The 15,085-nt window shown below is 35.9% G+C and overlaps 1 protein-coding gene across 8 annotated transcripts in view; it reads left to right on the top strand.

Annotated features, from left to right (window-relative positions):
• The window catches only part of GK (glycerol kinase), a 38,057-nt gene that overhangs the window by 20,464 nt on the left and 2,508 nt on the right, over positions 1-15,085 (top strand). For 2 of the 8 annotated variants that reach the window (XM_075774690.1, XM_075774682.1), the window contains 7 exons: positions 624-702; positions 2,690-2,786; positions 4,431-4,515; positions 7,881-8,001; positions 9,182-9,325; positions 10,329-10,409; positions 11,958-12,044. In XM_075774690.1, the coding sequence (XP_075630805.1) occupies positions 624-702; positions 2,690-2,786; positions 4,431-4,515; positions 7,881-8,001; positions 9,182-9,325; positions 10,329-10,409; positions 11,958-12,044 (694 nt within the window). Of the gene's footprint in view, positions 1-623; positions 703-2,689; positions 2,787-4,430; positions 4,516-7,880; positions 8,002-9,181; positions 9,326-10,328; positions 10,410-10,852; positions 11,010-11,957; positions 12,050-13,961; positions 14,033-15,085 lie in introns of those variants that run through there. The other 6 variants (XM_075774718.1, XM_075774707.1, XM_075774747.1 and 3 more) reach the window with 4 other exon arrangements.

The following is a 15,085-nucleotide window of genomic DNA, read 5'->3' as shown; positions in this document are numbered from 1 at the left end:
TATAATGCTGCTCCCATTTTACTTAAAGTTAGTCTAGTAGACTTGAGACTGTCTTGTAGAGAATTCCATTTGGACTTTGGAATGAGATGGGAGCCATGTCATTCGTTTATAATATGATGGAACCATTCAGGGCCATTTGCTGAGGCAACAGAGCAATTTTGCTGGCAAATGCAAACACTTGAATTTTCTGTCTGTCTGTATTTAGACTCTAGACATAATCAATCTTGTTTTTTTAAATCAAAGCATAAAATTCTTAAGTTAGCCGCAAAAGAAGGTTGAGGCTACTGGACCTTGTAACTTTATATGCAGGAGAAGACCTAAATTAGAGAGACAAGATGACTGCTTAGGAAATTTCATGGTAACTCCTCGCCCATGGGAAAAAATCATGCAATATGCACCTTTTCTACATGAAGCCTGTGTAACAGTCTGCCATATTTACATGCCAGTCTCCAGCTGCCAAGAGACTTGTGGTTTGGTTGTGAGCGTTCTTGGGAGTGCTTTAAGCTGTGACTGTAAGCCTGCAATTGGAGGCCCCAGCTACCCCTCCTCTCCAGTCTTGTAAAAAGACACACAAAGCTACCAGTTGTTGTCTCCTAATGTTACAGTGATTTTGTTTCCTTCAGGGATCTGTTGCAATTGCTGGTGCTGTTGTTCGTTGGCTGAGGGACAATCTAGGTATCGTTAAGACTTCACAGGAAGTTGGTGAGTATTCACGATTTGGAGCTGTTCACTTTTTTAAGTTTTCTTTTCCAATGTCTTGATGTCTCTAATGTTGAATGAAAGCTCAAAATATTCGAGTAAAGAAAAGCTGGAAGATGTGTATATTTTGTTGTTTGAACAATTCGTTTTGCATCCATGAAATCACTGTTAATTGACAGATGTATTTCATAGAGCATATCAATACAGACTTTGAAACCCTTTGTCAGCTTTGTTCTATTGCAGTCTGTACTTTTTAGTAGTTTCTGCAGCAAACTGATATTCAGGAAGATACTGTACTTACAGTATATTTCCTGGTTTCATACAATATTGAATTTTCCAGAGCCAAGAGTATTTAAGTCTCTATTACAGAAATGAGAGCATATTTGATCCTAAACCTACATATTCATTCCCATCATAAACATGAGAACCTGAGGCCCTACAAATGAGGCTTTGGGCAATGTGGTCTAGTGGAGGGTGTCCCTGCCCGCAGCAGGGGGGTTGGAACTGGATGATCTTTGAGGTACCTTCCAACCCAAACCATTCTATGATTCTATTCTAAATGCAACGATTTATGTAGAAGGCTTCATGTCCATTGAGTTAGGGACCTCAGTTTGCAAAGCTGCCTCGTAAAGGAATTGCGGAGGATGGTAATCTGTTTTGGCTAAGAATACAGTAATCCTTTAGCATTGGGGTAGCGGGTGTTTTCTGCTTGAGCTGAACTGAAAGAAGCTGGTGTGTGACATTGTAGAAACTAGGAATGTATCGAACTTTGAAAAAGAAGATAATGTCAGAAACATGCAAGTGTAACAGTCTGAAAGTGACTGGTTTAATGAGATTTAGGATTAAAAAGCAGTGTTACATATTTTTAATAATTCGATATCTTATTCAAAGGTGGAAAAATTTAGAATTCAAATTTTATGTAAAGCTTCAAAGAATAAGCAAAAACTTCAAATGTCAGTCTGTTTTTCTGTAAGAAAGCTTCGCAGATCATACAGAAGAATATAAAGTACTGTCATGTGAATTAGCCAGCTGTTGAAACACTGCAGTAACTCTTGGCTTCACAAGTTTAGACCTTTGGAAGGTTTGAGTTTCAAGAACTTTAATCTTGTCAGTGTTGTTAAAGTCATGTGGGTCTTCATCATCTCTTTCTGTTTCCCTGAACATGTCCTTCCTTCTCCCTTCACTCCTTTTTTTAAGTGGAGTCTGTATGAAAGAACCATTTTAAAAAGACTTTTTGAATAAGTTTTCCTACTTCTTTTCTCTATTGCTATGCTTCTCTGAAGAATGCAAACAGAAGAAATTTACAAAAGCAGGGAAAAAACCCTTTCCTTTCTTGTTATAGGAAGGAGCTGCACCTTAGCATTACTTCCTTTGCAGATCTAGGTGTTTTAATATAATTTTAAAAATTACAGATATTTTAATATTGGGGAGTTCAGATATCCAAAGTTACTACTCAGATATTAAGAAACTTCAGATTTCCTTCTAGCTGGCCTTATGATTATATATGTAAGCTGAGAATTTAGAACTCTAAATCCATTTGAAATTAATGGGAATTTAGTTCTTAACTCCCTTTGGTCTTGATCCAGTTTCATTTGCTTGCCTTGACTTAAATGCAAGTGTGACCTTTTGAACTGCTTTGAAGGTTGTATTCTTTACCTACAGTATACCCTTTGAAAACCTTACAGAATCTAGGTCAGAATATTAAGTACATGATTTTGCTTTTTGGTTTTGATTTTTCATTTTACATTTCCCACAATTCCCTGTGCCCCATCTTCCATTCATATTGTTGCAAATAGACAGCTAGTTAATGAGGAGCAGAGTGTCAGAGTTAGTTGTATTTTCTAATTGTATGTGGCTTGATTATTTTTGTAGCTACCTAACATATTCTGAATGTTTTCCCTATTTAAATAATAACACTTTTAAATGTCATATTTAAGTGTTGGTACAGTTGTGGAAAGCTAAGTGAAGACTGTTTGTGTGTGTGCATTAGAAAAACTGGCCGCGGAAGTGGGAACTTCTTATGGCTGCTACTTTGTGCCAGCATTTTCAGGACTGTATGCACCATACTGGGAACCCAGTGCAAGGGGGTAAGGATCTGACTAAATACTGCATTTACAAAGAGATGATTTTACAAATACTATCACTTGTCCTTCCAGGTATGTGAAATTGTTCTTTTTGTTCCGTCTGGATACATCATTCTCTGTGGTATCTTCAAGCACCTACTGTGTTTCCCTTTTGTATTTAATCAGTTCAAAACAGCAACTGCTACTAGGAGAAAAAGGAAGATTAGCTAGCTCAGCTACTCACACTCCTCTCCCCTCCTCCTCCAAAAAAAAGGGGGCAGGGAAAATATTTGGGCTGAGTTGTGTATTTTGGAGGACAAATAAAAGATAGTTCTATCATTCTTGCTGCTAATGGGGTCAGCTTTTTTTCTTCATACATTTCTGGTTCTGAAAGGATTTTCATCTCACTAAAGAGAAAGAGGAGGTCTGCATACCTCTGAGCTGTCAGGCTACAGAAGTAGAAAGTGAAGAACTTAGTGCTGATTAGTTTGGGGTTTTTTAGCTCAGTTTCCCATGGCTGCTCCATTCACTATCTGAAATGATACAGGCTACTTAATTCCTCCCCAATTCTCCTCCCTCTCCTTCCCCTTATGTCCAGCTTTCTTTCCAGTCTATTGAACACTCTTTTCTCCTCTCCTTCCAGTCCGTTTCCTGGTTGTTAAAATCTAACTAGGTGGTACTAGTTAGAATTACTAGTTCAAACAATTACCACCTATTTGTCTATTGTGAGCTTGCCTACAGTTGCTGGAATCACAACATGCCATGGGAGTCACAGAAACATAACAAATTTAAATATAAAATAGCTTTCCTAAAGTGAGAAAAGAAATCTTAAATAATATATAGTTCCCAAGGTTTTGAGTAGTTGAATCTTTAGAATTTAGATACTTTTTGTACATAAGGAAGAAAAAAATCTTTGAGTTAGATATTTTTACAGTTTTTCAGATCACAGTGCTTAACTTTTTAACTGTTAAAAGCTGATCTTTGGAATAGCAACAACTAAAAATGTCCTTTAATATCTTTAAACTTGCATGTATCCAGCACCAAATACAGCGGCATTTCTGTGTAGTATGCTACTATTCCTCAGATGTTGAAATAGTATGAAAGGATGATTATTTGTTCTGCACTTCAGAGTACGTTGGCAGAATTCAGCTTACTCATGGTTAGATGTAGCATAATTTCCATATCCAAAAATCTCTTTGAAGGTGCAGAAGCAACTAATGCAACTTTTAAGCATATAAAGCACAGCACTGAGCCAGCTGGGCTTTTCTTTAAGAACTGAAAGCACTAGAGAATTTTTTAAGATTTTAGTGATAGGTGATTATTTTTTAAAGAAAAATCAGCCTCAGTCATAATTTCCTTTTCTTAAAGGAAGAGTAGGATTTGTGTGTGTGTGTGTATAGGTGAATATGCACCCAATTGCATGAGATTGGCAATAAAATTTTAATTCATGGCAATTGTATTGATTGGACACTGAAAGCATGTTTGTCAGAAAAACAAGAATGAGAGAGTTTAAAGAGAAACAAGCTTTTTAATATTAAAAAGCAGTCCTCATACAATGGAACTGACTGAGCTTTGAATTAGAAGGCCTAGGTCTGAAATAACGGTGTATGTCTGGTAAAGAACTATGTCCTAACTGCAATTTTTTGTGTTTTTTTCTTTTCTCAACAGTATTATCTGTGGCCTTACTCAGTTTACAAATAAAAAACACATCGCCTTTGCTGCGCTAGAAGCGGTCTGCTTTCAAACACGAGAGGTAAAGGCAAACTGGGTCCTAAATTCATTGTAAATTAGTATGATAACAGGGACTGTAGCTCTTCAGAAAGAGCGAAGATTGAAAAGATTTAACGAAGATTAATTATACACTTTATATTGTACTTGGATGCTATTCTTCTCTTTACTTGGTGCTAATGTTGAAAAATTGTTCCTGTGGGCTTAGCTACAATGATGTGGGTGGGCGGTACATTATTTTGGAGTGACAATGCTGCTTTTTATCAGCACTTAAAATAAGGTGAACTTATTTTGTGACTATTTTGAGAGGCAGAACATAGAAACATTAAAATAACAAGGCCAGTGCCATAACTAAAAGGTTGCATTAGTGTAGGAGACTACATTTTATATTGTCTGCTATGACAGAGATGGCTTGTGTTGCTTCTGAAGAAAAATGAGTTAAAGCAAGACAGCAGCAAACATATCAAGGGAAATCTGGATTCACTTCCTGCCCATTACATTTTGTATTGCCTTAGCTGGCTTTGTGCAACAGCAAACCTGAATTCTCACAGAAGAAATGTATCCTCCAACCAAATCAAAGGGGTTGATATCAGTATGTTCTCAGCATTAGAATCTTTATGTCACAATCTACTATCAATTTATGCTCCCTGTGTTCCATACAAATCCAGGAGAAAATGAAATCCCTAGACCCCAAAGGGTGACAGTCAAACCTTAATTTGATTGCATGTTTTAAAACTGCTGTTATTTAAACATACTGAGTTTTAAAGTAACACCCAGCTAAAACTGTGTGAGAGGAGGAAAGCAGCTTGCTGTTTCTGTAGTGACATAGAATAGAGTAAAAAGTACTCATGTGGAAAAAGACAGCCAGAAATTTCACCCAGACATCTGCTTTCGAACCTGTGCTAACAGCCTCTGAGTCCTCAGAAAGTCATGAAGGAGCTTGGAGGTAGTATATATCTCTAATTCTGGTACTAGAAGTCAGGGTAAAGTTAGAGGGAACTGAACCGATAGTCTAGTTTTCTGTCTGCTCCTCTCTTTCCTTATCCCTCCTCCCATCCATTCCCTGTCACGTGACAACTCAATGAACTTTCCAGCAGAAAATTATCCCTCTTTTTGCTGGGCTATTTTTCTGCTGGATTAATGACCTCAGCTGCCTCACAGCGGAGTGTAGCAAATGTCAGAACAAGAGACAGGGCATGTGGCTGGGAGTAGGAGGGAGGGGAATAAATCTTTCGAACTGAGTGAGGGTGAAGTTAACTGTTTGAACAAATCTAATACTTCCTCATGCTTTAGTCAGTGTGCTTTTATCACTATGACAGGAGTGCCAGATCAGGTCTCTGGACACATTTAAATGAAGATTAAGGCCTAGTGACACAGATAAAATATATGTACCTTTTTTAAAGATACATTGTTAGTTCTGTCTTGTCAGAAACAAAGTTCTTTTGTTTTAATTCCAGTTAAAATGGAAGTCTTTTGCATCCTTCAGGAAAATCCTCGAATTTCATGTTCATTGGAGTTTTTGCTTGTTTTATTGTGCCATTCAATCCTTCTAAGTCTCTGTTCCTTGTTATCCAAAAAGCTCCTTCCTTGTGCAGACAGATGACACTTGTTACATTTTTTTCTTCCAGAAGGCATTATGGAAGAATAAACAATTTTTCACTTCTAAGAGCTGTACAATGCTGTCATTAGACAAAACTTACATACTTGGACACCTTGATCTTCATCCAACCTCAGTACAATGGAGAGAGCAGCAGCATGATCATGATTTGCTTTGTTCCTTCATCCCTTCCTGATTTCTAGCATTCTTTTCATTTTTTTAATCTCTGCTGAGTACATAGTATGATCCAACATGCTCTTGCACAGTGGTAAACAAAGCCACTATTGGAGGAAACAGTATGTGTATGTAAAGCTGAGATTATGAGGCAGTGCTGAAGTTCTGAATGGTAAAAAAGTAGGTGAAATCAGCATAGACAAATGTAAAATGATACATGTGAAGGAAGTAAGTGGTGGGGAACAGTACTAGCTTAGTACGGACAGCAAACTTTGCTGCTGTGATATAAATCCTCTTTTCCAGGTTATTTGTAATGTATTGAACAGTGCAGGCCCATGGACAAATGCTGCCACCATGAAAAATGGCCTGTTACTCTTACCTTCTAATTTTTAGCCATTATTTATCCTGCATCGGTTATTTTAGTTCCTTTAAAGATTTCCTGATAAGAGACCTTGCTGACTTACTTTCTGGGAACAAGTAGAATTCACTGGACATCTCATCTCTATATATTTTTTACTACCTTACAAACCTAAAAGTTTTTTGTTCTTTTTTTTAAAGAATATGTTGGCTTTTCCCAGTAAGGATTGTATAACTGGATATTTTGTGAACTACAGAACAGCACAGAATGCCTTGTAGTTTTGGTCTTTTTCATGGTCTATGTTACTTTGTCATTTAAAGCTGCGAAAAGCACACCTCTTTTTTATTCAAATAAATTGAAAAATTACAAAAAAGAAAATCATTCTGCACTAGTTAATGCCTAACTTTGTCAACAAAAATTATGCACTAACCTTAAAAAAATGTAAACAAGACTTAATTGGCTGCTTTTACAAAACCCTAGAAAACCCACAATTCTGCGTTTAATAGATACTTGTAGGATAATGCCATGGTATAACCAGTAGCTAAGGTTTGAGGCAAATCTTACATTTTTAGGAAACCTTGTAAAAAGCATATTGATAGGTATCAGTGAATTAAATACTCCACTCAATTATCCCTTGCAAACACTTTAACACTCTTCATTTATTTTCAGCTATTCACTGTGCCCAAAAGAAGGAAACATAATTTTACAAAAAATTACACTAATAGTTTATTTTTGCAGTCTATCTTGTGTAATGTAAAATTCTCAATTTTCAACAATTAATTGAAAATATTTCAAGAATCTGCTCTTTCAAAACAGTTCAATGTTCAGCAATTCCTATTGAAGTGTCTTCCAGATTGCCAGTTCAAACGTTTTAAAGAAAGTATCTAGAGAAACTGTAATCAGCTAAATGACTCTGTTTAGTATTACTTCTTCCTTTGTTAGCTGTGATAAATGTTGTAGTTGTCATCAGCTTTTCTTGAAAATTCTTCCTCTCAGACCATATAAGCAACACATAGGCTAGATATAGAGCATCAGAGAAACATCTCCTATGCTAGGACTTCTGTAATAAATAGAATGCATTTGCTGTATATTAAACAAAATTGTGTTGTCACTACCTCTGTTTTGCTCTCTTGATGTATAAGGAAGGGGAATTATCTACTTAAGACTCTTCAGCAAATGCTGAATTATCAGTATTTTACATTCAGAGAGTATGATGGCTTTCTCTGCAATTAAATCATAACATATATTACTCTTACTTAAGATTTTAGATGCCATAAACAAGGACTGTGGGATACCACTAAATCAGTTACAAGTAGATGGAGGAATGACCAATAATAAAGTCCTCATGCAACTCCAATCAGACATTCTCTGTATTCCAGTAGGTAAGATGAAATTACAACTCCTGTTTTCTTTTTAAAGCTGAAAACAACATCGGTTTATAATGGCTGATGATTGGATGGCTTGCTTTGTTGTTGGTTTTTGTCTTTTGCTACTGCTTGAGAATGTTGGGGGTTTTACAGAGAATGTTTTTAGATCTTGCATCCAGTTTTGAGATTCACTTTCATAGAGAATCACCGACTTTTTTCTTGTGTTGAAATATTACAGCACTGTGATGGTATTGAACTTTAAAATTGTCATATCCATTTCTAAGCATCTAACAATCTTAAAAATCAGTGAAATTAACACTCTCCTGCAACATGTTGGTCCTGAGACTCTTGCTCAGAGATAAATCAGAGCTTTGCACCTCCACTGCTCATGTTTTGCTCTTGGATTTCAGCAAATAGCAAATACCCTTTTTTCTGTTCCCTTTGCCTGCACAAACCTTTGATTTCAGTGGAAAGTTTTTAACTCTAGAGATATTATAGCTTGCCTTTAATAATACATAATACACAAGGCTCATACTATCAGTGCAGATGCATAGTTAGCAGATGAAACAATATGATCAATAAAATCAGATTTTAAAGGATCCTCTGCCTGAAGCACAGAGGCAGGCAGTTCTACAGTTAGTGGAACAGATTTGCCATTGACATCTTGGGGATGGGATGGTCTTCTGTAGGGTCTGTGGAAGGCAAACAAGCTAGTAAGAACAGGTGTGTAGCCTCTTTCAAGATGCCTTTTCTAAATAGAAATGCTTTTAATAACACAATATCTAGAGCATGGGAACAAGACTGATAACTTAGCCAGTGATCACAGCTTTGGGGAGGGAGGAAGGGAGGGAGAAGACAAAAAAATAGTATATTATTAACAGAAGTATTCTAAGGAAACTCATGTTTGAGATCAGTAGCTCTGCATGTGGTATGAAAATGGTCAGTTGTATGATTCAGGCTTGAAGGAAGTAGTGATCTGAAATATTTCAAAGGCTTGGATGACTCATAGGTGGTTCGCCTCATAATATGTGAATGGCAATAAAATGAGGTTTGCAGTTGGTAAACTTAAAGGAAGCATATCGCAGTTGTAGAAAAATATATATCATTCTAGATATATATGTAAATCTTCAGTTCTGTTGTCATCAAGGTGACTTTCATTAAAAATCATCATGGCCTTCTCTGTGATTTACTTTAGTAAAGCCATCAATGCCTGAAACAACAGCTCTAGGAGCTGCTATGGCAGCAGGAGCTGCAGAAGGAGTTGGAATTTGGAGTCTGAATCCTGGAGATTTGACAGCAGTGACATGTGAACGATTTGAACCACAGATCAACCCGGAGGGTAAAACCCTTTCATATTATCTAAGAAATTGCAAACTCAATATTTTACGTCCAACAGATCAGGTTTATTCTTTGTTCCAGTCTAACCTACTGTATAAAAACAGCTATATATGAATATCATCAGAGATCTTGAAGATCAGCTTTGTAGTGTTTGGTTTAGAGAAAAGTTTGTTTAGAGAAAACAGCATTTCATTTGCTGTTTTGTCCATTTAGTGACTAGTAAGATTGGAAAATGTTTATAACAACATAACTCCACAAGGGAATGCGTTGGGTTTTTTCCTTTCTTCTTTTTGAAAGAAGTTTGGCACTGGGCATTGCAGTTAGTAGCTTTTGATTTATAGCAAGTAAAATTAAAGAAATCTTGAAAGGTGTTTACTGAGAAAGATGATTCCTAAAGCTCCTGTGCATTTGTGAGTTTTCACATAAGTAGAAAGGACAGACTGACTGGTTTTGGGAGACTTTTCTTTTGGCTTTAAAAAGCCTAAATTAGTCATTATTTTTTAGCTAACTATCTTCTTCATCAGTTATTGAGTGCTTCTAGAGATGGAAAGTATGTACTTGACATAATTAATCCATGTGCAAGACAAATGCATTTTTGTCTTTTCAATTATTTCTTAATTTTTGGTACAGCATTTTATCCTACCATTTTGATTCTGATTACAGCTATAACCCCTACTTCAAGACAGAAATTTCAACATTGAAGGACTTCTACATGAATAACAATTGCTTCATTTTGTCCTACTTGTAAATATTCTTACTGGTGAACATGCAGAAAATTGTTTTTAAGGTTCATTTCTCCTTATTGTGTATAACTGTGGGGTTTTGGGTTGGTTTGGTTTGGTTCTTTTGTTCAAAACAGCATTTTATAATACTTGTTCTGTGCAGACAAACTATACTGCACAAAAGAATAGAAAGTTAATATTGTAGCCTTTGCTTCTTAAATACTTATAGTTGTATTCATATGCATTAAGAGGCTTTTCTGTTTGCTGATTTCTCAATTTCAGAAAGTGAATTTCGCTATGCCAGATGGAAGAAAGCTGTAATGAAATCTATGGGCTGGGAGACATCTGAAGCTCCTTCAAATGGTAATCCAGAAATTAATGCAGGTCAAATTTATTAATTAGCCAGTTAGCATAGGTAGTTAATCTTGAGTTTGGTGTCCCTTTCTGTTCATACCATCTCCGTTGGCATCTACTATGCCAATGATTTAAAAATTATTACTTAAAACCACTGTGGAAACAAAGCAGGAAAATAGATAGATAGGTCTTGCTCTTGAGAGGAGGGCACAAGCAATATCTTGTAGGGCTCTAAAAACAGAGGACATGAAATCAAGGCTAACTGCAGGTTTTGCAGAATAGTATTGGTTTACAAAATAAAAAATTCTTACCTAGAAGAAGAGATACAGCACAATTCTAAGACAGTGCAGGGACTTCGTAAACTTTCTTATACTATAACCTCATGTTGCAAAGGAGAAAAATTTCATCCTGTGATTTTTCTTGCTATCTTGTCTTTATTATTTGCTGTGTAGGAAGGAGGAATTGGTAGCCACATCAAAATCTGTTTGACCCACAAGGGCTAAGACCAAGAAGTTATCATAAAGTGAAGAATTGCACAGACCTGTTGTTCACACACAGAGAATATACGATCATTTTTGAGGAACTGAACAAAATCTTTCTTTTGAAATAGAGGGCTTTTTCATCTGTGAGGTTTTAATTAAATAAAATCTGCAGTCTTCTATGATCTATAATTTTAATTTGTTTCAGCACTATTTCAGGATAGGTTTTTGTCCTGAATCATCCTACAATACATCATTTATGGGCCTTATCTTCATTTAATTTCCCTTTTGTTGGAAAAACTACTAGAATGAAAAGTATTAAGTAAAGAATCCTCAAAATGTAAACTCCTCCCACAGTTGCAGCCCTCAGGATGCATGAAGTGTCTTAACTTGTCTTGAAAACTCAAATTTTCCTTTTACCATCCTATATGTTGGTTTAAGTATTTTATTTAACACCATGGTTATGCAAACAGTTCTATCAAGGCTATTTGGAAGGAAAATAGGTAACTTAGCATGAGTAACAAGATTCACTGCAGTATTGTCCATTAGGGTTTAGTAGCCTTACATCTAAACTCTCAGTTGTGTATCCTAAAATCCCAAGTGCTTGATGCATATCTTACTTATATATCTTTATTTCCTTTTGAAGGATAGAAAATTCTGCCTTGCAGAAATAAAACTAGATCTTGTTCTTCAGCTCATGTGAAAAGGGATATGTTTATCAAAACTTACCCTCAGTGATTATCTAGTTTAACACTGGGAGTGGAAATTTATTTTCCTTCTTGCTTTGAAACTTTATCTTCTGCCTGCTAGGAGTATTTAAGATGATTGAAAATACTAGAAATGGGCTCAACCTAGATAGTGCTAACAACAGTGGAATTTGGATTTGAACTCTTACATTGAGAGCCTGTTTTGAATTATTGTGGGGGTTATGCATAATCTTTTTTAGTTTTTCTGCAAATGTCACTACATTTGTTACTTTTTGCTGTTCGTATGATTTTTAACACATATATTGCAATTTATATATATATTTCTCTTTTGATTTGCTTGACTGGAAACACCCTCCTCTGGATGACATCAGGTGACACTAGTATCTTCTGTAGTCTGCCTTTGGGTTTTTTTATTATGAGTAGCATGATAATGTTAATCGGAGCAAAGTACGTCTCAGGTTAGTTATTGTTTGAACTAGATCACTTTTTAAAAGCTATCTATCTACACTAGTTTAAGTGTCTGTTTTTTTGTATTCCATCTGTTTATTTTTAGCAAAAATGACCGATGCTTTTTGTTGTTCATGCACACGAGTGTTTGAGGGTGTGAATTAGACATATGGTACCTAAGGGAACCAAGAGAATGCCATCTCGAATTCATCCTCATGTGCCATGAAATTCTTAGTTGTTAGATGCACATGGCACCTTGAAGTCTCCCTTCCCTTTGTCTAGCTATGCAGACTGTACACAGTTTATAAAAGGGATATAGATTGGAGCAGCCTAGCAGAGTTTGGCATTGCCTTCATTACAGCGTGCATTGCAGTTAGAATAAGGTTCCATCCTTTATCCTGTATTTCTTCTCATAACATTTAAAATTACTTGGAGGATCTTGTTTAAATAAAGTGAAGACTTTGCTTCTGTCCCTGAAAGGCTTCATGCACCCCTTTCATTTTTCTGGTCCCCTTGGAACTATTGTATGGTTAGAAATCTTCATCTACTAAATCTATAGAATATTCTTTTTGTAGTTTACTCTTGATGGATAAGTGAATTCATTTTGTGTAAAGAGAAGAGACCCTAAAAGGCCTATCTGCAAAACTGGGGAAAGGGACTGTGTGCATATGCAATGAAGGTGCATCTTCAACCTATTAATATATGTTTTATTTTAAAAGAAAGTTCTTAATATGGATGACAGTGTTAGTTACTTATGCCAGAGTAAGATATTTCATTAAGATATGGTAAGAAAAAGAAGTTTATATGCTGATGTCATTTGTTCTTTGTTGTTGTGTTTCATAATTTCATTCAGAAAAAAAATTCTACAGTACAGCCATTGCTGCTGCTTAGTAAGCTTTTTTGGGGTGGTTGTTTAGTTTTCTTTCTTTGTTTTGGTTTTGGCGGGATGGGCGGGTGGTGTTAATTAAACAGACAATTGAGGACTCTAGCATGCTCCTGTGATGATGCGTTTGTATTTTGTTTCTACTCATTCAGCCTGAATTAACTATTGAATTGTAATTTTTCTTGCATGGAAGAGACTGAGCTTGTAGGAGAACTAAAATCAAACTAAACAAATTCTAGGCAAAAATCTAATTGAGCAAATGGATTGACCTTGATTTACTAACTCTGGAATGTATCTGTGAATGAGAACAATTTTGATTATGATGAATAAAATAAAACCAGCTGTAAATAAGTGGGTAAATTTTTAACAAGCTGAACTAAGCAACTTGAATATTAATTCCAGGTCAGGTTCTTCACCACATGGAGGATACCTGAAATAATATGATGATCAATGATAAGCAACTTAAATTCTGGGTTTATTGCCTTTTAAAAACAACTAATCAGTAACCTGCATATAAATATCTAAACTTGCACTGCTGGAACTCATTAAAAAAAAAAGATTTTTTTTCTCCCTTCCCTAAGCTTGTCAGTGCCTTTCTGACCCACAAGTGGAAAACATTCATCTCAACTCACTCTGGCCTTCAGAACCTATTTTTGCCCTTGTTTTCATCTAACAGTAACTATTGATATAGTTACTGTTACTACATATATATAGTTACTATATATACCAATATATTGTTATATATATTGGTAAGCTTGGGGACAGGAGAAGTTGTAAGAAATTTCCAACTCTTACTTGTTTTTAAAATGATGTCCAGGTTGTAGTTTTGCTCAGCTGTGTGTAAGGGTAGAACATGATATATAGAATTTGTGCTGCTGATTGGAGCAGGGCTGCTTCCCCCTTAGACATTTACTCTGGGAAATATCCTTTTGCTTTTAAAAGCCAGAACAAGCTGACGGGACTTTCCTTCTAATTCAGTACAGGAACTCCATTAATTAATTTGTTACATTTTATCTTTTAATGAAACTCTGGAACTCCAACGCAGTCATCAGTGTAGTAGGTTTGAGGATTGAATCTACTGAGGATTGAATTCATCCTTCATGTGCTGAAACAGCAGTAAGTCTTGCATGGCAACAGTACTGTTGTTGAACATGTCTCTGTAGGGCAGGGCCATGATTTTACAACTACTGAAACGTGAAGGAAAAATCCACTGTGGCAGAATAGAGAACACTAACATGGCAAAAACCCAGTTACAGAACTGCTAAACTAACTGCATTTTCATGCAGCACCTGATGACTCAGTATAAAGAACAATACTGTATTATTTCATGATATCATTTCATAATTTCATCAAAATCAGGTCAATTACTTGTACCTTATTTTATGATCATTATTCTTCTCTCCCAGGGGAGAAAGGGCCAATATTTTGCTTTATTTCACTATTAAAACAAGTTGCATGCAGCAACTGGAGTCCTTATGCTAAGATTCTGTTAAGTGTTGCACACTAGTTTTGGAAGTGGACATCTGAGAGACTTCAACATATTCTCTAGCTGTACTTTTTTGGGGAGTGGAAGTTAAGCGATACTATATTTTATTAGACTCAAATTTAAAGAAATGCCTTTGCATGCTTGAAGTGGCACCTCTCAAGTGAGGTGTAAGTGGGGGTTGGCTATGTATGGTATCATACGTGACATCTGGGGTATAAAGTTATTTGACTTTATTCTCACAGAATAAGGTGTCAGTGCTGATAGTAATACTGTATTCTTCCTACTTAAATACCTGTTGGGGGTTTTTTTAAGATTCTGTTTTTCCTTTTTAGTTTCTTGTGTTGTGATAGTTACTGCCAAATTGCATACTAATTTACAGATAGGGATCACTACGCAGTTCTGCAAGATAGTTGCAACACTATTTCCCAAATTTCTGAAAGCTGAGCCCATATTCAGAAAAAAATAAGCTTAGAGTATTTTCCTTCAATTCTTCTACTTGTTAAAAATTTACCCATCTTAATAATAGTGTGGTCTCTCCTACTATATGCACATCCCACACACTTAAGTGCTGGCTTATCTGGTGTCACAAGACACATCTCATTCATAATTGCATTAACTGAAAACAAAAGATGGTTATACTGAATTCCTTTTATAGCTCAGCTGTGTTATAGAGTGTTATTAAT

The sequence above is a fragment of the Balearica regulorum genome, chromosome 1 (assembly GCF_011004875.1).
Source record: "Balearica regulorum gibbericeps isolate bBalReg1 chromosome 1, bBalReg1.pri, whole genome shotgun sequence".
Taxonomy (NCBI): Eukaryota; Metazoa; Chordata; class Aves; order Gruiformes; family Gruidae; genus Balearica; species Balearica regulorum.
Note: the sequence above shows the minus strand (reverse complement) of the source record. Positions and strands in the feature narration are given on the sequence as shown.